The sequence below is a fragment of the Myotis nattereri genome, assembly GCF_964212035.1.
Source record: "Myotis nattereri genome assembly, chromosome: 15".
NCBI classification, from domain to species: domain Eukaryota; kingdom Metazoa; phylum Chordata; class Mammalia; order Chiroptera; family Vespertilionidae; genus Myotis; species Myotis nattereri.
In genome coordinates this window covers 55,592,628-55,614,680 of record NC_138090.1, presented here as the reverse complement: position 1 = coordinate 55,614,680, position 22,053 = coordinate 55,592,628, and the positions used below count along the sequence as shown (strand labels likewise).

The following is a 22,053-nucleotide window of genomic DNA, read 5'->3' as shown; positions in this document are numbered from 1 at the left end:
CCCTCCCGATGGACACGCCCTCGAAATAGAAATAAAAGGAAAGGCTTCCACCGGTGAAGCTTGTAACAAGGTTTTAATAAAATAAAAAGTTCAAGTGCTTCCAATTCCCCAACATACCCCGTTCTGGTGTGGGGGAGGGGAGGGAGCCCCCCACACCCCAGTAGCACCAGGGATAGCACCATGAGAAAGATGAGGTCACACCCGGCCTCCCTGAGACCCATGGGGGTGGCGAGGGTGCGTGGACACCCCCACCTTGCCCCCACCTCAGACAGTCACAAAGCTGAGAGCTGACCCACTCCCCCTGTGGGGCAGTCTCCACCCCCAAGTCAGTCCCCCTCCGCCAGAGGCTGGGCTTCTGGGGAGATGCCAGGGGTGGCCCCCACCCCTATGGCTTTGCTCCCTGGGCAGGAGAAGGTGGCGGGGGAGGGAGTGGCATCTTCAGTCCTGAGGCTGGGGCGGGGGATGGAGGGGAGGGGGCAGCAATGGCCAGGGCTCCCTGCTGGGGTTGGGGTGGCTCAGGGGTCAGCAGTCACAACAGGTCAGGGGTCTGATCCCCGGGGGTGTCCAACGCAACCCTACCCCCGGGTCAGAGCTGTGCTGGGGTCAAGGGTCAGCGGCCTCTTAGAGGCCCGAGAGCTCCTTCTGGAGATCAGTGAGCCCCGAGAACTCGGGCTGGGAAGCCAGGCGGGGGGCCGCCCAGCCCCTCAAGGTCCGTCACTGTTGACATCCAGGTCGATGGAGCCGTGGCTGACCACCAGCCGCAGGCGCTTGGGTGGGGAGAAGGGGGCGAAGGCCAGGGCCTGCTTGGGGATGGGGCTGGGGCCGGGGGGCCGGGCGGGGGCGGGGCGGGAGGTGGCTGTGGCGGGTGGGGCCGGGACCACGCGGCTCAGGTCCACCCGGCTCAGGTCCACCCGCAACACGTAAGGCAGCCCGTACCGCCGGGCCCAGTGCCAGTCCTGCTGGGGGCTCCAGCGGGCGCGGGGGGCAGAGCCCAGGGCCACCAGGGCCTCTGCCTGCAGGCAGCAGTGGGGGCCACAGCCTCCCCACCGGTGCAGGGACACGCGGGCGGCACGGAGCACAGGGCTTGCGGAGGCCCGCCGGGGCGGGGGGCGCCTGCGCCTCCGGGGGCGCACCCATAGCTGGGGCTGCGGCAGCCACTGGACCCAGAGGGGCGCAGCGTCGGAGCCGGTGCCACAGGGCAGGGGGCGCAGGGGCTGGCAGGCAGCTGTGGAGGCGGGGGAGGGGGAGAGAAAGGGTGACCCTGTGAGCAGGCCCAGGGGAGAGGGGGAGAGGTCCTGGTCGGGCCATTCTCCACCCCCAGGGCGCCCAGGAACAGGACAGGAGGGCAGGCAAGGGATGGGGGCCACGGGGGTGGGGGGTACTGACAGAGACAGGCCCACGGGACGGGGGCCTCGGGGGTGGGGGGTACTGACAGAGACAGGCCGACGGGATGGGGGCCACGGGGGTGGGGGGTACTGAGAGAGACAGGCCGACGGGATGGGGGCCACGGGGGTGGGGGGGTGCTGACAGAGACAGGCCGACGGGATGGGGGCCTCGGGGGTGGGGGGTACTGACAGAGACAGGCCGACGGGATGGGGGCCTCGGGGGTGGGGGGTACTGACAGAGACAGGCCGATGGGATGGGGGCCACGGGGGTGGGGGGTACTGAGAGAGACAGGCCGACGGGATGGGGGCCACGGGGGTGGGGGGTACTGAGAGAGACAGGCCGACGGGATGGGGGCCACGGGGGTGGGGGGTACTGAGAGAGACAGGCCGACGGGATGGGGGCCTCGGGGGTGGGGGGTACTGACAGAGACAGGCCGACGGGATGGGGGCCACGGGGGTGGGGGGTACTGAGAGAGACAGGCCGACGGGATGGGGGCCACGGGGGTGGGGGGGTGCTGAGAGACAGGCCGACGGGATGGGGGCCTCGGGGGTGGGGGGTACTGAGAGAGACAGGCCGACGGGATGGGGGCCACGGGGGTGGGGGGTGCTGACAGAGACAGGCCGACGGGATGGGGGCCACGGGGGTGGGGGGGTGCTGACAGAGACAGGCCGACGGGATGGGGGCCACGGGGTGGGGGGGTGATGAGAGACAGGCCGACGTACGGGGGTGCCCGTGCTCACCGCAGAACGGGTTCTGGCGCGGCGGAGACGAGTGGGCGCAGGCCCAGGGGCTCAGCCGGCCGCCCAGGCTCTGCAGCAGCCGCCGCTTGGTCTCGCGGAGCTGGTACTTGTCCAGCGGCTGCGGCGGGCAGGGCTTCCGGGGCCTCAGGCGGAAGGCTCCCTCCCCTCTCCTGGGGGGCGGGACGTGGGCGTGAGGTTGTCCCCGGCCGCGGGTCCCGCCCCGCCGCCCGCCCCGCGCCCGCGCACCTCTCGCATGTGCGGCATTCACAGTGCTCGTTCTTCTCCCCAAAGAAGCCCTCGCCGTAGAAGCAGGTCACCTCGTCGCCGGGCTCGATGTCCCGCAGCACCTTCACGCAGGCCGCGTTCCCGTCTGCGGGCACAAACTGGGGGCCGGGCCGCTCAGCGCCCTGGCCCCGGGGTCCTCCCCTGGCGCGGACGGTGGCCGGGAGCCCCCGGGGGGCGGCCGCCCTGCCCAGGGCCTGCCCTCTTCCCGCATCTCTGACCCCCTGTCCTCTGTGGCTTCCTCCCGTCCGGTGAGCAGTGCACAGCACCCTGGTCCTCCCACACACCCGCCCCCTTGCTCCCTGCCGGCCTGCACCCTGCGGCCACCCCCTTCCTGGAAGCCCCTCCACAGCCCCTACCTGCCTGCTCCTGCCTCCCAGGGGCCTGCCTGGGAGGGGCATGACTTCCATCCATCTGTCTGTCCTCCCACCCACCCACCGTCCAGTCTAGACTGACACAAGCCGCCTGCCTGGCCCCAGGCCAAGTGGCCGCGGTCTCCCCAGTGCACCGTGTCTTCTCGGTCCCCGAGACCCGCCCGGGCCCCGCCCGCATCACCTCTCGCTCAGGATAAACCAGGCCGCACACCAGCCCCTCCGCCTCCTGCCAAGCCGCCAGCTCACCAGCTGGCAGGACAGCTGAACACCTAGTCCCTCATTCACAGAGGGGGCGCTCCCAGGGGGCAGACCCGCGCTCACACAGAACAACAGACCGGAGCTGCCTCGCTTGCCACACGCCCCCTGACCTGCCCGTGACGTGTCCTGTCCGGGACACCCTAACCTGCCCCCATTTTCCTGCAACCCCCGGACCACCCTGCTCCCCCTTCAGCGCCTGCTCCTGTGCCCCAGGTGGCTGTCACCCGCCTCGGCAGAGCCTCTCATGCAGCCCTGCCTGTGCCTAGGGCAGTGATGGCGAACCTATGACACGCGTGTCCGAGGTGACACGCAAACTCATTTTTTTGGTTGATTTTTCTTTGTTAAATGGCATTTAAATATATAAAATAAATATCAAAAATATAAATCTTTGTTTTACTATGGTTGCAAAAACCAAAATTTTTTACATGTGACACGGCACCAGAGTTAAGTTAGGGTTTTTCAAAATGCTGACACGCCGAGCTCACAAGGTTCGCCATCACTGGCCTAGGGCCAGACTGGGGCCCCACGTCACGCACCCCGAAATCTGTGTGATTACGGGGAGGCCTGCAGAATGAAAAGAACATTTCCAACAACCATGCCTGTGCACCGTGCCCCTGACCCTCACAGCCTGCTGGGAGACAGGTTCTCACTGGGTCCCACCTCAGAAACCCCGGCCCAGGACGGAGGGGCCAGGGCTCTCACCCAGCTCCAACTCCAGCACCTGGGACCCCACCATGCTTCGGGGCTCCTGCAGAGGCCCAGGCTTGGCAGGGAGCACCCCAGAGGCTGTCTCCCCTCTACTCCCCACTCTCCTGGGCTCTGCCCAGCAGCCACCAACGCTGCCTCACCCCAGCCTCATCCCCTGTGCAGGCAGCCCCGCCGCCCTGAGGTCCCTCCCCTTCCCCTCGAGGGCTCTCAGGCCTCACCCCAGGGAGCAGGGGCCCCCGGTTCCTGCCACTCGGTCCCCTGCTCCCGTGACCACCGCTGCACCGGCGCTGCCCTGAGCGGCTCCCAGGGCTCCTGGCGCCTGCCCCTGTCTGTCTCCCGTCACCACACACCTCCCTCCAACTGGCCCAGCCCCCAGCTCAGCGCAGAGAGGGCACAACACCGCCAGCAGGTGGCAGCCGGCGCCCCAAGGTGGCGCTAGACCGGCGGTTCTCCACCTTCCTCATGCCGCGACCCTTTCACACAGTTCCTCATGTTGTGGTGACCCCCCGATTTCATTGTTACAAATTGAAGATAATGAAAGCATAGTGATTCATCACAAAAACAGTATGTAATTACGTATGTGTTTTCCGACGGTCTTAGGCGACCCCTGTGAAAGGGTCGCGACCCACAGGTTGAGAACCGCTGCTCTAGACAAACCCCCTCCCCCCTCCCTCCTCCCACAAGAACCGGCCTTGGGGAGACAGGGGACAGTGTGGGGCTATGCACCGGCCAGAAAAGCACCCCCCCCTCATTCTCCGCCGCCCATTCCTCCCGGGGGGCCCCCCAGGTCTCACCTTGCAGTTGGGTTTGCAGTCTGGAGACAGCGGGGTGTGGGCGCAGGGGAACAGAAGAGACTGTGAACCGAGGAGCGGGGGCGGGGGGTGGGGGGGGGCTGGGGGGCGGTGTCACCCTCCCGGCCCCGCCCCTCCCCGCCCCTCCCGGCCCCGCCCACGCACCGTGGTTGATGAAGGCGGCGGGGCCCAGCCACAGCTGCGCGCTGCGCTTGCGGGTGGAGTACATGATGCTGAAGTCGTTCTCGCCGGCCCGGAGCAGCCCCTCGTCCGCCTCGCGCAGCTCCGCGATGCAGCCCACCAGCAGCTCCAGCTTCTCGTTCTTCTTCCTGCGAGAGGCCGGCCTGTGGGCGGCGCCTCCCTGACCCCCGGGTCCGCCTCCTACATCTCACACCTGCCGGCCTGGGCGGGGCGGGGCGGGGCTTCCCAGCCGGACGGCCCGCGTGGGCGTGGGCAGCATCCCGCATCCGCTCCCGTCCCCCTCCTCTCGGCTCCTCCAGGCCCCCCTCCTGCCTGGGGCACCCAGTCCTCCTGCCTGGACTCAAGGCCCCGATAGCCACTGACAGCCCGTCTTCACCAGACCCTCATCCTTGGGGTCCCAGCTTAAGCCAGGCTCCCCTGAGCACCCACAATGCCTCGGCCGGCTCCTGAAGCTCGAGGCAGCTATGGTCAGTGCCTGCTTGTCCACTCGGCTACCATCTAGCTTCCCCTACAATGAGCGCGGGAAGGGCCCCCTCCGCCCCCCCCCCCCCCCCCCCCCGCCACACACACACCTGCTCCATCCTGTTCCTACCTGCCCGGCAGCACCTGCTACGCGACAGGGCTCAGGTCAGAGCAAAACAAGGGTGGCACAGTCCTGAGCCCAGGTCTGGCCTTCGGGGCCGCCCCGCGAACCTTGGGGGGGGGTGTCTGAGCCCCCAGCCAGGCTGTGGCTCCTCCTCCTCTCCGGGGAGAACCTCCTGTCCGCTCTGCCCTCTTACCAAGCTCGCGTGGACACGATCTTGGCTCCATTCCTCTCCATGGAGTAGCGGGTACAGGGCAGGATGGTAAAGCCGCTCTCGGGCAGGAAGGCGCGGAGGTAGCGATAGATCTGGGGGAGGCGAGGGGGTGGGCAGGGTGAGGTGGCCGGGCAGGGTCGTCCTCGGCCCCCTCTCTCCTGGGCTCTAGCCCCGTCCTGCCACTGACTCGCTGTGCCGTCTCGGGGAACTCGCGTCCCCTTCTCGAGGGGGGGGGGGGCCCTCAGTCTCCCTCATCTGTCAAACGAAGAGGTCGGACTCCGTCTCAGAGGGCCCGCCAGCTCTCCTCTCCTAGGATGCTCTGAGCCCCCCGTCTCGGAGGGTCCCCACAGCTAGGCAGTCGGGGAGCCCCCCGCGGGCTGTGCTGCGGCCGAGGGGCACAGTGCCGGGGGGGCTCCGAGGTGAGGTGCGGGGCGAGAACACACAGGGAGGGGAAGGGCGCCCTCACGTGGGTCTTGAGGGCAGCCTCCTGCCGCGGGCCCCGGCTCTGGAAGTAGTGGGTCATCCAGCCTCCCAGCGTCAGGGCCCGGTATGCAGCCTCCAGGTCGCGCTGCCTCAGGAAGGCCTCCAGCGCTGTGCGCAGGTGGTGCTGTCGCCGCAGGGGGGGCACAGGGCTGGGGGAGAGGGCATGCCTGGGTCCCAGGGCCTTGGCCTACTCCCTCCGGCCTTCCCGGGCCCCGCCCCCACCCGCACGGGGGAGGGGGGCGCTGCGGAGGCCAGGAAGGGAGCCCAGCCCTCCGGCCGCCCGGCCCCCCGGGGGCCTCACCTGACGTTCATCTTATGGGTGCGGAAGCCCAGGTAGGGGTCCAGCACCAGGCTGGTGGCCAGGTCGTCGTTCTCGCACAGCTCGCGGGCGGTCACTCTGTCTGGCCCCATGGTGCCCCCCACACCATGCTGCCTCGGGCGGAGAGCGGGGAGGGCCGGCGCTGGCTCCGGGCCACTGCTCAGCTGCGCGGGCCTCTGGGGCGCCCGTCCGGACCCACATCTACACGTCATCGGGGAGAAAAGCGCTCAGTGCGGCCCGAACGCAACAAGTGCTCCAGTCGGTGGGGGCGCCCCCCAAACAGGTGACACCCCCCTTCATCAGCAGCGTCTTCGCACGCTCTGGAGCGCAGACACAAAGGCCCCACCACACACGCGCGCACATGCACGCACACACATGCAAACACACACACACATGCGTGCACACATATGCACGCGCGCACACGCACACGGGAGGCAGATCATGATGGACTGCAAGTCTGCGAGGACCCTGAAGGCTGAGCCCTGCAGGAGCCCTGGCCCTCCCCCAGGGCGGGGGGATCCCCCCTCTACCCACAGTCCCCACCTTCCCTCCCCAGCAGCCCAGGGAGCCGTCAGGAGGCCCGGGGAGGCGTCAGGAGGCCCCGGGTGCAGCCCCAGGCAGCCTGGAGGAGGTGGGGAGGGAGGTGGAGGAGGGCTCCCAGCACCTGCTCCCTCTCCAAGGATGCCATTCTGGGAGAAGCAGGGGGGGTGGAGTGGGGGAGGTGGGGGCGCTCGGAGGACAAAGCGGGGGCGGGCGGGGGGGAGGAACGGCCGAGGGAGGCAGAGTAAGTAGGTCCATAAAAAGGGGCGAGAGCAGGGGGTTTGCCATACGAAACAAAACATGACCCCTGACCCCGTCCGCGGAGGGCCGGCTGGGCACCCAGGACGCGGGGCTGCGGGGAGACGGCACGGAAGGGCGAGCGGAGGGGAGAGCGGGCGCTGGGCGGCGGGAAGGGGGCCCGTGCGAAGGGCGCGGGGGCGGGCGGAAGCTGCGGAGAGGCGACGCGGGTTGGGGGGGCCGCGGGGCCCAGGGAGGACAGCCGACGGGATACCTGGGGTGCGGGGAGAGAAGGCGGAGGAGGGCGTGGGGTCCAGGGAGGGTCCTGAGAGGACCTTAGGGCCGTGGAGAAGCAGCGAGGCCGGGGAAGTCCTGGGGATTCCGGGAGGAGCGTGGGGAAGCCGCGAGGACGGAGCCCAGGGTGCAGGCAGGGTTCCCCGCAGGCGGGGGGGTGGGGGGGTCCGGGGAGGAATTGGGGACGCGGGCGGGCGCCTGGGAAGGCCTGCGGCTCCCGGGACCTGCGCAGGCAGCGAGCGTGCGGGGCAGGGCCCGGAGCGTGGGGGGGGCCCGGGGAAGGCACGGGGTGCGGGAGGGGCCTGGTGAGGAGGCACCGGGGCGGCTGCGCCGAGCCCCGCAGGACGCGCACTGAGGCGCCCGGGCACGAGGGACCCGGCCGGGCGGGGGACAGTCGGGGCTGGGGGCGCCCGGGAGCCAAGGCGGCGCGGGGCGGGGGCCGAGAGGGAGCTCAGACGTCGGGCCCCGCGCCGCCCCTCACCCGCTTCTCCTCCTCCGCCTCCGCCTCCGCCTCTGGCGCCCGCGCCGCCGCCGCCACCACCTCCCACTGCCTCTTCAGCGAGCCTCAGGCTCGGCCGCCGCGCCTCCCGTCTGCCCCGCCGGGCCCGCCCCGCCGCGGCCGCCGCGGCCTGCCATTGGCTGCGGCCGCCGCCACTCTGCCGTGGCTGTGGCGCTCGCGCCTCTCCCATTGGCCGAGCTCCGCTCTGGCCTCTCCGCCCGCCCCCACAAAACCCCGTCAGTGCCCCCACAAAACCCCGCCACGCCCGCATTGCCCGTCCGCGCCGCCAATTGCTGCGGTTGGTTCCTGCCGCTGTCCTTCCCGCGCTGCCATGGAGACGAATCCCCGCCCACGGCCCGCTGCCGGCCCCCTCATTGGCTAAAAGCGCCGCAACTCCGGTTTGGGTCAGGTTATTCGGGTCCAAGTGGGAAGGAGGCGGGCTCCGCCGGCTCCAGAAATAAGATGTGATTGGTTTGCCTTGGAAGGGCTCATCCTTCCATTGGCTGAAGTCTCCGCCCGTCACCAGAAGTCGCGACCCCCCCCCTATTCTTTTCCTCTGGTGAGACCTTCAGCCCCCAGAGGCAGAAAGCCAGGGGAGGGCTGGAGGGGTGAATGCGCGCGCACCCTCGTGCCCCGCCCCGCCGCCTGGAGAGGCAGGCGGTTGCCAAGGCGACAAAACTTTATTGACAACGCTGTCCGGAGACAAAGGGCTCTTAACTCTCCCTCCTGGTCGACCTTCTCTTTCCCCGAAATCCCCCCATTTAATTTCGGGAGTGCACACAACAACATTCTGGGGGTGAACGGCTCAGAAGGAGGGAGACAGGGAGGCTTGGGAGAAAGCCCTGACTCATGGGAGCCTCCCCCTGGGGCACCCCCTCCCCAATTAGTATCACCCCACCTACCTGCTCCCATCCTAGAGGCAAACATAATTAGCAATGCATCCTAATTACGCCCAGAATAACGAACTCCGCACTTGGGATCAGGGGGGGTCTTTGTTTGGTTGACGGCTGCGTGTCCCGCACCAAATAGGTGGTTTCTCTGAGCCGCCGCTCTGTGTCTTTGGGGAAGTGGCTTGCCCTCTCTGGGCCTCAGGCGCGCAGCTATAAAACTCTCGGAGGGAGTCCGCCTGAACGCCTTCCCGGGTGTCCTCCATCCGTGCATCCAGACTCCAGAACTCGGTTTATACTGTTTGCTCCTTTTCAACTCCCAGCTCGGAGACACACCCAAACCCGGCACCCCACCCCCCAGAAACGGAGAAGGGGAGCCGGCCCGCAGAAAGGACTCTCCGCAAAGCTGACGGGCCAGGAAAAGCCCGATCGGCGTGTCTACACCTTAAAAGGTTTACCGCTTTGGCCCGAGGGTGTGCATAGCTCTCAGATGATGCCATTTCTAGGAAATGCGCGGCACAAGGCGCATTCATCACACAGGGGGCACTGTGCCGCCGCGAAAGGAGGCGCGGGCACCGCCTGCAGCAACCCGGGCAGCCCCCAGCACACGCTGCCGGTGGCAGAAGTCTCCACAGTCAAATGTAGAAGTTGTGTGTGTGTGTGTGTGTTTTTAATTTTTTAAAATGTATTTCTTTATTAATTTCAGAGAGGAAGGGAGAAGGAGAGAGAGAGAGAAACAGCAATGATGAGCCCAAGCCGGTTTGGCTCAGTGGGTAGAGCTTCGGCTGAGAACTGAAAGGTCCCAGGTTCGATTCGGGTCAAGGGCACATGCCCAGGATGTGGGCTTGATCCCTCCCTCCCCCCAGTAGGGGGCGTGCAGGAGACAGCTGATTAATGATTCTCTCTCATCATTGATGTTTCTCTCTCTCCCTTCCTCTCTGAAATCAATTTTTTAAAAAAAGAAAGAAAACTAGGAAAGCCCAGCCGGCGTGACTCAGTGGTTGAGCATGGACCTATGAACCAGGAGGTCACCGTTCATTCTCAGTCAGGGCACATGCCCGGGTTGCGAGCTCTACTCCCAGTAGGGGGCCAGCAGGAGGTAGCTGATCAATGATTCTCACTCATCATTGATGTTTCTCTCTCTCTCTCTCTCTCTCTCTCTCTCTCTCTCTCTCTCTCCCTCTCCCTTCCTCTCTGAAATCAATACAAATATATATTTTTTAAAAGCCAACTAGGAAAAGTCTCGCCAAAACCGGTTTGGCTCAGTGGATAGCCTGCAGACTGAAGGGTCCCAGGTTCGATTCCGGTCAAGGGCATGTACCTGGGTTGCAGGCACATCCCCAGTGGGAGATGTGCAGGAGGCAGCTGATCGATGTTTCTCTCTCTCATCGATGTTTCTAACTCTCTATCTCTCTCCCTTCCTCTCTGTAAAAAATCAATAAAACATATTTAAAAAATAAATAAATAAAAATAAAAAATAAAAACCAACTAGGAAAAGTCTGAATGTCCAACAGTAGACGCATGATTGGACCAACTACAACACATCCACCACTTGGCAAATGTCCCTGTGAGAGACGCTATTACCCCATTTTACAGATGAGCAAAGAGAGGCTGACGGAAGGGAGAGCTCCTCACTGGTCATCAGACTCTCAACCTCTGGGCTCCATGGCGCACAGGATCCAGCTGGTTCTCAACCTCAGCCAGCACCGTCCGAGGCCCCTTCGAGGAGTGAAGCGGAGACCCGGACACAGCCCGGAGGCGCGTGGAAGGCGTCAGGTGGGGTGAAAGGAGACAGACTCCTGACGTTGCACACAGATGACTCCATTTCTAGGAAATAACGCAGCACAGGCAGGTCCACAGAGACGGAAAGCAGGTTCATGGTGGCCAGAGGCTGGGCGGAGAGGTGCCAATGGGTGTGGGGCTTCCTGTTCTGATAAAGAAGTTCCAGAACTACAGAGTGCATGGACATAATGCCACTGATTTTTACGTTTTCTATTTTTTTTTTTTTTTTTTTTTTTTACAGAGAGGAAGGGAGAGGGATAGAGAGTTAGAAACATCGATGAGAGAGAAACATCCATCAGCTGCCTCCTGCACATCTCCCCACTGGGGATGTGCCCGCAACCAAGGTACATGCCCTTGACCAGAATCGAACCTGGGACCTTTCAGTCCGCAGGCCGAGGCTCTATCCACTGAGCCAAACCGAACCGGTTAGGGCTTATTTGTACATTTTATTTTTTGATGACTCTTTTTAAAAATATATGTATTTTAAAATATATTTTTATTGATTTCAGAGAGGAAGGGAGAGATAGAAACATCCATGATGAGAGAGAATCATTGATCGGCTGCCTCTTGCAAGACCCCTACTGGGGATTGAGTCTGCAACCCACGCATGTGCCCTTGACCAGAATGGAACCTGGGACCCTACAGTCTGCAGGCCAATGCTCTATCCACTGAGCCACACCAGCCAGGGCTACATTTTATTTATTTTAAATATTTTTTTTATTGTTGATAGTATTACAGATATCTCCCATCTCCCCCTTTACTATCCTTCTCCCAGCCCCTACCCCCTCAGGCCTTCACTGCCCTATTGCTGTGTCCATGGGCTGTGCATGTAAGTATACAAGTTCTTTGGTTTATTTCTTCTCTTACACCCAACCCCACATCGAGGTAGGTCAGTCTGTTCCATGCCTCCGTGCTTCAGGTCTTATTGTGTTGGTCAATTCATTTTGTTCATTAGATTCCACAAATAAGTGAGATCGTGTGATACTTGTCTTCCTCTGACTGATTTATTTCACTTAGCATCGTATTTTCCAGGTCCCTCCATGCTGCCCCAAAGGCTAAGAGATCCCTCTTTTTTCACTGCTGCGTAGTATTCCATGGTGCAAATGTCTCACAGTTTTTGCCCACTCACCCGCTGATGGGCACTTGGGCTGTTTCCAACTCTTAGCTATGGTAAACAACGCTGTTGTGAACATAGGGGTGCATATGTTCTTTCTGATTGGGGTTTGGGGTTTTTTAGGATATATTCCCGGAAGTGGGATCACTGGGTCAAACGAAAGTTCCATTTTTAATTTTCTGAGGAATGATTTTACACTTTGAAATGGTTAAATGCAACCTTATGCATATTTTATCACTGAGAGAGAGAGAGAGGGAGTGAGAAAGAGAGAGAGAGGAGAATAAAGGAGAGAGAGGAGAGAGAGAGAGAGAGAGAGAGAGAGAGAGAGAGAGAGAGAGAGAAGAAGAAGAAGAAGAAGAAGAAGAAGAAGGAGGAGGAGGAGGAGGAGGAGGAGGAGGAGGAGGAGGAGGAGGAGGAGAAAGAGTCACTAGGGGGCGCCCTGGCGTGTTTTGTCTGGTGGATAGATCACAGGCTCTGAACTGAAAGTTTGCAGGTTCCATTCCAGGCCGAGGGGACAAACCTCACTTGCAGGTTCCCCAGCCCTGATGGCGGCGGGTGCAGAAGACAACCAGTCACGGTGTCTCTCTCACATGGATGTTTCTCTCTCTCTCCCCCTCCTCCCTCCCTTCCTCTCTCTCTCTAGAACTCAATGGGCAACATACCCTCGGGTGAGGACTGAAAACAAAGGAATCACTATGGGAATGTTATGAAAATGTCGATTCCAGATGTCAGCCTTCAGAGAGCACAGTCGAGGATTTAATCATGAACACTTTCACCCCAGCTGTGGCCAGGGAGCAGCTGTGGGTGTGGAGCAGCTGAGGCCAGGGAGCAGCTGTGGGTGTGGAGCAGCTGAGGCCAGGGAGAAGCTATGGCCGTGAAGCAGCTGAGGCCAGGGAGCAGCTGTGGGAATGGAGCAGCTGTGTCCAGGGAGCAGCTGTGGCCCTGGAGCAGCTGTGGGTGTGGGGCAGCTGTGGGCATGGAGCAGCTGTGTCCAGAGAGCAGCTGTGGCTGTGGAGCAGCTGTGGGCGTGGGGCAGCTGTGGCTGTGGAGCAGCTGTGGGCATGGAGCAGCTTTGTCCAAGGAGCAGCTGTGGCCCTGGAGCAGCTGTGGGTGTGGGGCAGCTGTGGGCATGGAGCAGCTGTGTCCAGAGAGCAGCTGTGGCTGTGGAGCAGCTGTGGGCGTGGAGCAGCTGTGTCCAGGGAGCAACTGTGGCTGTGGAGCAGCTGTGGGCGTGGGGCAGCTGTGGGCATGGGGCAGCTGAGGCCAGGGAGCAGCTGTGGATGTGGAGCAGCTGTGGCCCTGGAGCAGGTGTGGCCGTGGGGCAGCTGAGGCTGTGGAGCAGCTGTGGGCATGGGGCAGCCGTGGCCGTGAAGCAGCTGTGGTCATGGAGCAGCTGTGGCCGTGGCGCAGCCGTGGCCGTGGAGCAGCTGTGGCCGTGGAGCAGCTGTGGGCATGGGGCAGTTGTGGGCGTGGAGCAGCTGTGGCCGTGGAGCAGCTGTGGTCATGGAGCAGCTGTGGCCGTGGAGCAGCTGTGGGCATGGCGCAGCCGTGGCCGTGGAGCAGCTGTGGGCATGGGGCAGCCGTGGCCATGGGGCAGCTGTGGTCATGGAGCAGCTGTGGCCGTGGGGCAGCGGCAGCCAGCCGACCCATGGGAGCTGGGCAGGAATGCAGAACCTTGGAGCCGCGGTGCGCTGGGACCCTGGAGAAGCCTTAGTGACACCAGGTGGCTTCCTTGGGTCCCACCTTCACAAGATGCAGGGACACGATGGGCTGGGTGTCTCTCAAGGTGGCACATGGCTGCTGGTGGGAATATAAATTGGTGCAGCTACTCTGTGCCCTGGCCGGTGTGGCTCAGTGGATAGAGCTTTGGCCTGCGGACCAAAGGGTCCTGGGTTCGATTCCAGTCAAGGGCAAGTGACTTAGTTGCAGGCTCCTCCCTGGCCCGGGGCCCTGCTTGGGGCTCGTGCAGGAGGCAACAAACTGATGTGCTTCTCTCACATCCATGTTTCTCTCTGTCTCTCCCGCTCTCTTCCACCCTCTCTAAAAATCAAAGGAAAAATATCCTCAGGTGAGGATTATAAATAAATAAATAAAGTGGTGCAGCTACTATGAAAAACAGTACGGAAGTTCCTCAAAAAATTAAAAATGGCCCTAATGGTTGAGTGTCAACTTATGAACCAAGAGGTCACTGGTTTGATTCCCAGTCAGGGCACAAGCCCAGGTAGAGGGTTCGATCCCCAGTAGGGGGCTTGCAGGAGGCAGCTGATCAATGATTCCCTCTCATCATTGATGTTTCTATCTCTCTCTCCTTCTCCCTTCCTCTCTGAAATCAATAAAAATATATATTAAAAAATAAAATTTTTTAAAATTAAAAATGGAGCCCTGGCCTGCGCTGGTTTGGCTCCATGGATAGAGCATTGGCCTGCAGACTGGAAGGTCCTGGGTTCGATTCCAGTCAAGGGCACATGCTCGGGTTGCGGGCTCTATCCCCAGAAGGGGGCGTGCAGGAGGCAGCCGATCAATGATTCGCTCTCATCATTGATGTTTCTATCTCTCTCTCCTTCTCCCTTCCTCTCTGAATTCAATAAAAATATATATACTTTTTAAAAATGGAGCCCTGGCTGGTTTGACTCAGTGGTTAGAGCATCAGCCCCAGGACTGGAGGGTCTCAGGTTTGATCCCCAGTCCCCTCAGGTCGCCTGCAGGAGGCAACCAGTCGATGTGTTTCTCTCACATTGTTGTTTCTCTCTCTTCCCCTCCCTCACTTCCTCCCTTCCATTCTCTCTAAAGACCAATGGGAAAAAATATCCTTGCATGAGGATTAAAAAAAAACAATAGAGCTGCTACTGATCCAGCAATTCCACTTCTGGGTGTAAATCCAAGAGAAAATGAAATCGGGATTTTGAAGCTATAGCTGCACGCGCCCCCCACCCCCATGTTTATTTCAGCCTCATTCATAACAGCTAAGACCTGGAAACCACCTACGTGTCCCTCCATGGATGAATGGCTAAAGGAAATATGATTTATATACACAATGAAACATTACTCCTCAGCTATGAGGAAGAAGAAAATCCTGCCATTTCCATCAGCATAGATGAACCCGAGGGCATTATGCAGAGAGAAATGAGTCAGACAAAGAAAGACAAATACTGTGCAATACTATCTGCTGTGGAATCTAAAAAAAAATCAAACCCGGCTGAAGTGGCTCAGTGGTTGAGTGTTGACCTATGAACCAGGAGATCACGGGTTTGATTCCCGGTCAGGGCACATGCCCGGGTTGCAGGCTCGATCCCCAGTGGGGAGGGTGCAGGGGGTAGCCTACCAATGACTCTCTCTCATCATTAATGTCTCAATCTCTCTTTCCCTCTCTATTCCTCTCTGATCTCAATAAAAATATTTTTTAATATATTTTATTGACTTTTTACAGAGAGGAAGGGAGAGGGATAGAGAGCCAGAAACATAGATGAGAGAGAAACATCGATCAGCTGCCTCCTGCATGTCCCGCACTGGGAATGTGCCCGCAACCAAGGTACATGCCCTTGACCAGAATCAAACCCGGGACCCTTGAGTCTGCAGGCTGACGCTCCATCCACTGAGCCAAACCGGTTATGGCTAAAAATATTTGTAATGTATATCATAGAATAAAATATAAGTATTACATACTCTACGTTAATATACATATATCTCCATCTATGTATACCTATGCATACCCACACATATCTATATCATCATTGCCATCATGATCATCACTACCATTTCCATCATCACCATCATCATCATCATCACCATCATAATCATCAACCCACCACTATTATCATTATCACCATCATCACCACCACCACTATCACCAGCATCATCATTATCACCATCATCATCATCACCACCACAACCATCATCATCACCATTACCATCACCATCATCACCACCATCATCATCCCCATCATCACCATCATCATCATCATCACCATAATCACCATCATCATCACCATCATCATCACCATCATCACCATCATCACCACCATCATCATCACCATCATCACCACCATCATCACCACCATCATCACCACCATCATCATCACCATCATCACCATCATCACCATCACCATCACCATCACCATCACCATCATCATCACCATCATCACCATCATCATCACCATCATCATCACCATCATCACCATCATCATCACCATCATCACCACCATCATCACCACCATCATCACCACCATCATCACCACCATCATCATCACCATCATCACCATCATCACCACCATCATCATCACCATCATCATCACCATCATCACCATCATCACCACCACCATCATCATCACCATCATCATCACCATCATCATCACCATCATCACCACCATCACCACCATCATCATCACCATCATCACCATCATCATCACCATCACCATCACCATCATCATCACCATCATCACCATCACCATCACCAGCATTACCACCACCATCACCACCAGCATCAGCATCATCACTGCATCATCACCACCATCATCATCACATCCTCATCATCACCAGCATCATCACCATCATAATCACAACTCACCACTATTATCATTATCACTATCATCACCACCACCACTATCACCATCACCATCATCATCACCATCACCATCATCATCACCACCAGCATTAGCACATCCTCATCATCGTGCAATGGATTCGCATCTCAGTAGCCGGCCTCCAAGATGACCCTGAGCCACCGCCTCCTGCCCTGGGATTCCCAGCCTCACGTAGCTTCTTCCACCTTGGGTAGGACTGAGCTGGTAACCAAAAGCGTACTGCAAAACTGACGGCATGTTCAAGGCTAGTCCATCGGAGACACACAGCTTCCTCCTGGCTTCCTGGGATCGGCCCTCCGCGGGGACTTGCCGCCGTGTCCAGAGGCCATGGAAGCCGCCTTCCGGAGAAGTCCACCCGTTAAGGAACTGAGGCCTCGGGCCATCAGCCAGAGAGGAACTGAAACTCCTGCCAACGGCTTGGCAGTCATGTGAGTGAGTCAGCGCGGGCACGGCCTTCCTCTCTCTGCCACGCCTTTGGTTGCCGATGCCCGGATGGACACCTTGGGGAGCGCGACTCCAAACCAGACCCACCCACCTGGAGCCACCCCTGAGCTCCCGGCCCACAGGAACCAGGGGAGATAAACGCTACGGTTGCTTTAGGCGGCTGTCGTTAACTGACACACACCTCGATGTCCTCCCAATGTCTCCCCCTCATTATTTGTCTGATTGTTTTTTTATTTCTATTTTGTTTATTTTTTACAGAAAGGAAGGGAGAGGGATAGAGAGTTAGAAACATCGATGAGAGAGAAACATCGATCAGCTGCCTCCTGCACACCCCCCACTGGGGATGTGCCGGCAACCAAGGTACATGCCCTTGACTGGAATCGAACCCGGGACCCTTGAGTCTACAGGCTGATGCTCTATCCACTGAGCCGAACCGATTAGGGCTGATTTTTTTTTAAATATATTTCTTTATTGATTTCAGAGAGGAAGGGAGAGGGAGAGAGAGCAACATCAATGATGAGAGAGAATCATGGATGGCTGCCTCCTGCACGGCCCCTACTGGGGATCGAGCCCACAGACCTGGTATGTGCCCTTGACTGGAATTGAACCTGGGACCCTTCAGTCTGCAGGCCGACGCTCTATCCACTGAGCCAAACCGGCTAGGCTATTTGGTCTTAACCTTCATTTTTCTCCCCATCACTTCTCACTCCGACACACTCTCGTTGGTCTCGTTGCTGGAGGCTGAACTCCCCTCACCTCAAGGTTTTTCCCTGCTGGCACCCCTGCCAGGAACGCTGCACACGCAGAGCCACGGTCTCACCTTCTCCAGGTCTTTGCTCAAGGGTCCCCTGGCAGGGAGAACCTCCCCTGAGGGCCCCCGTGGGAGGAGCCCGCCTGCCCCAGCCACTTCCTAGCTCTGCCTTCACTTCGTAGCCCCAGCAGGACCGGCTACAGAATAATCGGTGGGTCCCAGAGCAAAATGAAAGTGCAGAGCCCTGGGGTCTTTAGGGTGAGTTGAAAGGGTTTATGGGATGGAGACCCATTGAATAAGTGCTCACCAGCATTATAGGACTTGAGGACACATCTATAATAATAAAGGGTAATATGCTAATTAGACCAGAGGTCTTCTGGACGTCATTCCTGATGAAGCCGGGGCAGAGGGAAGCTACCCTGGGTCCCGGGTGCTTGCCGGTGGCCGGAGGAGGGCAGCCTGGGTCCTTGGTGCCGGAGGGAAGCCGGTGCCGGCAACCAAGGGGAAGAAAGTCCTACTCTTGCACGAATTTTCATGCATTGGGCCTCTAGTCTTCACATAATTGGCATGACCCATAACCTGTGCTATCACAGATCTCCTTTTTTTAAAAAATATACTTTATTGATTTTTTACAGAGAGGAAGGGAGAGGGATAGAGAGTCAGAAACATCAATGGGAGAGAAACATCTATCAGCTGCCTCCTGCACACTCCCTACTGGAGATGTGCCCGCAACCCAGGTCCATGCCCTTGACCGGAATGGAACCTGGGACCCTTGAGTCCGCAGGCCGACGCTCTATCCACTGAGCCAAACCGGTTAGGGCAGATCTCCTTTCATTATTTATTCTAGTTGAGGAATGTGCACAAGAAATGCAAACATCGTATTGTTATTCCCGAGGGTTAGGAAACTTGGGGAATGTCCACATTACTTGATGGTGTAAAATCAGTGTTATGTTTAATGGTTGGGTTGTTTTTAATGCTTATTTGCTAACGAAAACATCTAAACTAAATAAATAACTTAAAAATGTTCTGTTGGCCCTAACCGGTTTGGCTCAGTGGATAGAGCGTTGGCCTGTGGACTGAAGGGTCCCAGGTTCGATTCCGGTCAAGGGCATGTACCTTGGTTGTGGGCACATCCCCAGAAGGGGGTGTGCAGGAGGCAGCTGATCGATGTTTCTCTCTCATCGCTGTTTCTAACTCTCTATCCCTCTCCCTTCCTCCCTGTAAAAAATCAATAAAATATATTTGTATAAATAAAAAGAAAGGAAACAATGGAAATGCAGAGCCCTGGCCAGTGTGGCTCGATTGATTGGGCTTCGTCTCATGCACCTGAAATGTTGTGGGTTTCAGTTGTGTTAGGGCACATGCCTGGGTTACAGACTAAATCCCCAGTAGGGGGTGTGCAAGAGGCAGCCGATCACTGATTCTCTCTCATCATCGATGTTTCTCTCTCCCTCTCCCTTCCTCTCTGAAATCAATATATATATTTTAAAAAACCTCCAGAGGAAGCACGGCCCAGCCAACATCTTGATTTAAGCTCAAGTAACAAAAATAGCCCTAATCGGTTTGGCTCAGTGGATAGAGCGTCGGCCTGTGGACTCAAGGGTCCCAGGTTCCAGTCCGGTCAAGGGCATGTGCCTTGGTTGCGGGCAAATCCTCAGTGGGGGGTGTGCAGGAGGCAGCTGATTGATGTTTCTCTCTCATCGATGTTTCTAACTCTCTATCCCTCTCCCTTCCTCTCTGTAAAAAAATCAATAAAATATATTAAAAAAAAACAAAACTGATGTTGAGATCCCACCCACCAAAACTGCAAGGGAGCAAATTTCCGTTGTTGTTCAGCCACTGGGTTTGTGGGCATTTGTCACAGCAGCTGCTGGACGCTAATACAGATGATCGGTTCAGTGACGGGATCCATGGAAAGTGGACGGCTCATCTGACCGACGGATTGCAGGGTTCGTGGGAAGAGGGAACCAATAGAATGAATTAAAGACGGAAAGAAGCGGGTGGAGGAGAGAATAGTTCGATGGACGGATAGAGCCTTGGAGAGCCGGGGGGTGAACTGAATACATGATGATTGAATGGCGAGGCGGGGAGAGCGGGTAGGTGGGTGGGTGAAATGCTACTTGACTGAATGCATACAGACAAGAACACACGCTCAGACGAATGTGTTCCTGGAGAGCCGCCTGAGTCGGAGCGGCCTCCCTCCCCCATCCTCGGCTCTTCTCCTGCTTGTGAGAAAGAATTCAGATGAGTGACAGAAAGCGGTGTTGAATTAAAGCAAGAGATTTTTTAAAAATATATTTTATTGATTTTTTACAGAGAGGAAGGGAGAGAGATAGGGAGTTAGAAACATCAATGAGAGAGAAACATCCATCAGCTGCCTCCTGCCCACCCCCTACTGGGGATGTGCCCACAACCACGGTACATGCTCTTGACCGGAATCGAACCTGGGACCCTTGAGTCCGCAGGCCCACGCTCTATCCACTGAACCACACTGGTTAGGGCTAAAGCAAGAGATTTTGACTAAGGAAGCAAAGCAAGCGGGCTTATTAAGGATACGCTTGGCGCCCGGCTGGCGTGGCTCAGTGACTGAGCGTCTGTCTATGAACCAGGAGGTCCCGGGTTTGATTCCTGGTCAGGGCACAGGCCCGGTTGGGTTGCAGGCTCCATCCCGCAGGGGGTCATGCAGGAGGCAGCTGATCAATGATTCTCTCACCGTTCATGTTTCTCTCTCTCTCTCTCTCTCTCTCTCTCTCTCTTCTCTCTGGAATCACATAACACAACATCCACCACTCCCACTGCTAGAAAGTGTGTGATTCCGTGACCTCTCACACGGTGACACGGTGACACGGTGACACGGTGACACGGTGACACGGACCTGCCACTGTCACTTCTACCTGCTTCTAGGCCATTGTCATCTCCCCAGAGGAAGTGACTAAGCAGTCACGGCCGGCCGTTTCCCCCAGCCCCGGGCAGCCAGCAGCCTGCTTTCTGTTTCTCCGGCCAGGCCCACGTGGGAAATCTTCACGCTTCATCGGCCCAGGGGTGGGGTGGGGTGGGGTGGGGTGGGGTGGGGTGGGCTTTGGCAGAGCTGAGCTTGTCTCCCTCCCGTCTCCCTGTCCAGGTGGCTGACCTATGTCCCAGTCCGAAGGCTTTTCTCTGCCTGTCCCTGCTTCCTCTCCCCTTTATCTCTCTCTGGCATCGTTCCCAAGAAATTCCTCCATCTCTTCCTGGAGGACCTCAGGACAGGGCAAGCCGGGGAGGTCCAGGTGTGTGGGCAGAGCAGGGCAGCCCGCACGCCCCCAGGCGGCTCCTTGGCGGTATTGAGTGTCGCCTGGAGGACCCAGGGATGCGCACAGCTGGCTTTAGGGAGAACGGCCCCGCGGGGACAGGTCCACAGCCACAGCGGGCAGTGAGGAGTGGCCAGGGGCTGGGGGAGGAGGGACGGGGAGGGCCTGCTCCATGGGTACCAGGCTTCCTTCTGGGGAGATGGAAAACCTCTGGGACTGGAAGGAGGGGAGAGGGGGTTGCACAACAATGGGAAGTCCTAAATGCCACGGAATTGTATATTTCGAAATGGCTAATTTTATGTTTTGTGAATTGTGTCCCAATTTTCAAAAGGAGCGGGTGGGTGCTGAGGGAGGAGGTGCTGGGGGCCTGGGCTCCTGGGTCTGAGGGAGGAGGGGCTGGGGGCCTGGACTCCTGGGTCTGAGGGAGGAGGGGCTGGGGGCCTGGGCTCCTGGGTCTGAGGGAGGAGGGGCTGGGGGCCTGGGCTCCTGGGTCTGAGGGAGGAGGGGCTGGGGGCCTGGGCTCCTGGGTCTGAGGGAGGAGGGGCTGGGGGCCTGGGCTCCTGGGTCCTGGGGAAGCGGGTGGAGGCTGGGACCCCAACACCCAAGATTGGGGGCGGGGTGGGTAGAAAGGAGCGGGAAAGTGCAGGGCTGACTGTGGGAGCAGAAGTAGAGGAAGCAGCTGCTTTCTGGGAAGGCTCTCAGATGGAGATGTCACCACCGAGGTCTCCCTCCCTCCCACCCAGGCCCTGCTGGCTGGGGAACCGGGCCCTCTGCCCTCCAGGAGGAAGGGAGGGCAGGGAGGGGGGTCAGCAGCTGGGGAGGAGGCGGGGTCACGGGGCCCAGAGCCAGCAGCCCGCCCACAGAAGTGCCCTTGGAAAGGGCGTGGACCTGCAGGCCGGGATTCTGGGTCCCCCAGACGGTAGGAGCGGGGCAGTGGGACCCCCGGGATAGGAAGGAAAGCATTTGCTCCAGGAGGGCCTGGGGGCCTGCATGTCTGGGTTCCCCCCCCCTGCCCCTCCCACTAGGAAGAGAGAGCTGGAGGCTCCGATGGGCGGGTGATTGGCGGGTCCGGGGAGGATGAGGGCTGGGGGTTGGCATGTGGAACCTATAAAGTGGGAGGAAGGAAGTTGGGGGCCTCCTGATGCTGAGGAGCTGCCGGGTTCCGAGCAGGCGGAAGTGGCCCTTTGGGGGTGACGTCCCTCCACAGTGGCAGCCAGACTCTTGTCCCGTCACTCAGGTCGTCGTGGACTTTGCTTTTCTTTGAAAGCCGCCCACTGTCCAAGCCCCACCCCCAATCCC

The 22,053-nt window shown here is 59.1% G+C and overlaps 1 protein-coding gene across 2 annotated transcripts; it reads right to left on the bottom strand.

The window, feature by feature from the left end:
* Window positions 1-60: 60 nt before the first annotated feature.
* Window positions 61-7,945, bottom strand: KMT5C (lysine methyltransferase 5C). 2 transcript variants are annotated; one of them, XM_081107170.1, is made up of 9 exons: window positions 7,892-7,945; window positions 6,322-6,540; window positions 6,004-6,169; window positions 5,520-5,629; window positions 4,705-4,868; window positions 4,543-4,562; window positions 2,373-2,509; window positions 2,127-2,296; window positions 61-1,225 (listed from the first exon to the last, which is right to left on the bottom strand). In XM_081107170.1, exons 2-9 carry the CDS (start codon window positions 6,429-6,431, stop codon window positions 705-707), a joined length of 1,398 nt encoding a protein of 465 aa, XP_080963296.1. In that variant the 5' UTR covers window positions 6,432-6,540; window positions 7,892-7,945; the 3' UTR covers window positions 61-704. The 2 variants fall into 2 exon arrangements, with proteins under 2 accessions (XP_080963296.1, XP_080963297.1); XM_081107171.1 differs by lacking the exons at window positions 6,004-6,169; window positions 7,892-7,945.
* Between the last annotated feature and the right edge of the window lie 14,108 nt (window positions 7,946-22,053).

Bases quoted from the DNA above. Each gene is read 5' to 3' on its own strand.
- KMT5C (XM_081107170.1), bottom strand. From the start codon at position 6,431: ATGGGGCCAGACAGAGTGACCGCCCGCGAGCTGTGCGAGAACGACGAC. The intron at 4,869-5,519 runs GTAAGAGGGCAG...GGCCTCTCGCAG, and splicing joins ATCGTGTCCACGCGAGCTTG to GAAGAAGAACGAGAAGCTGG. The intron at 4,563-4,704 runs GTGCGTGGGCGG...CGCTGTCTCCAG, and splicing joins CGCCGCCTTCATCAACCACG to ACTGCAAACCCAACTGCAAG.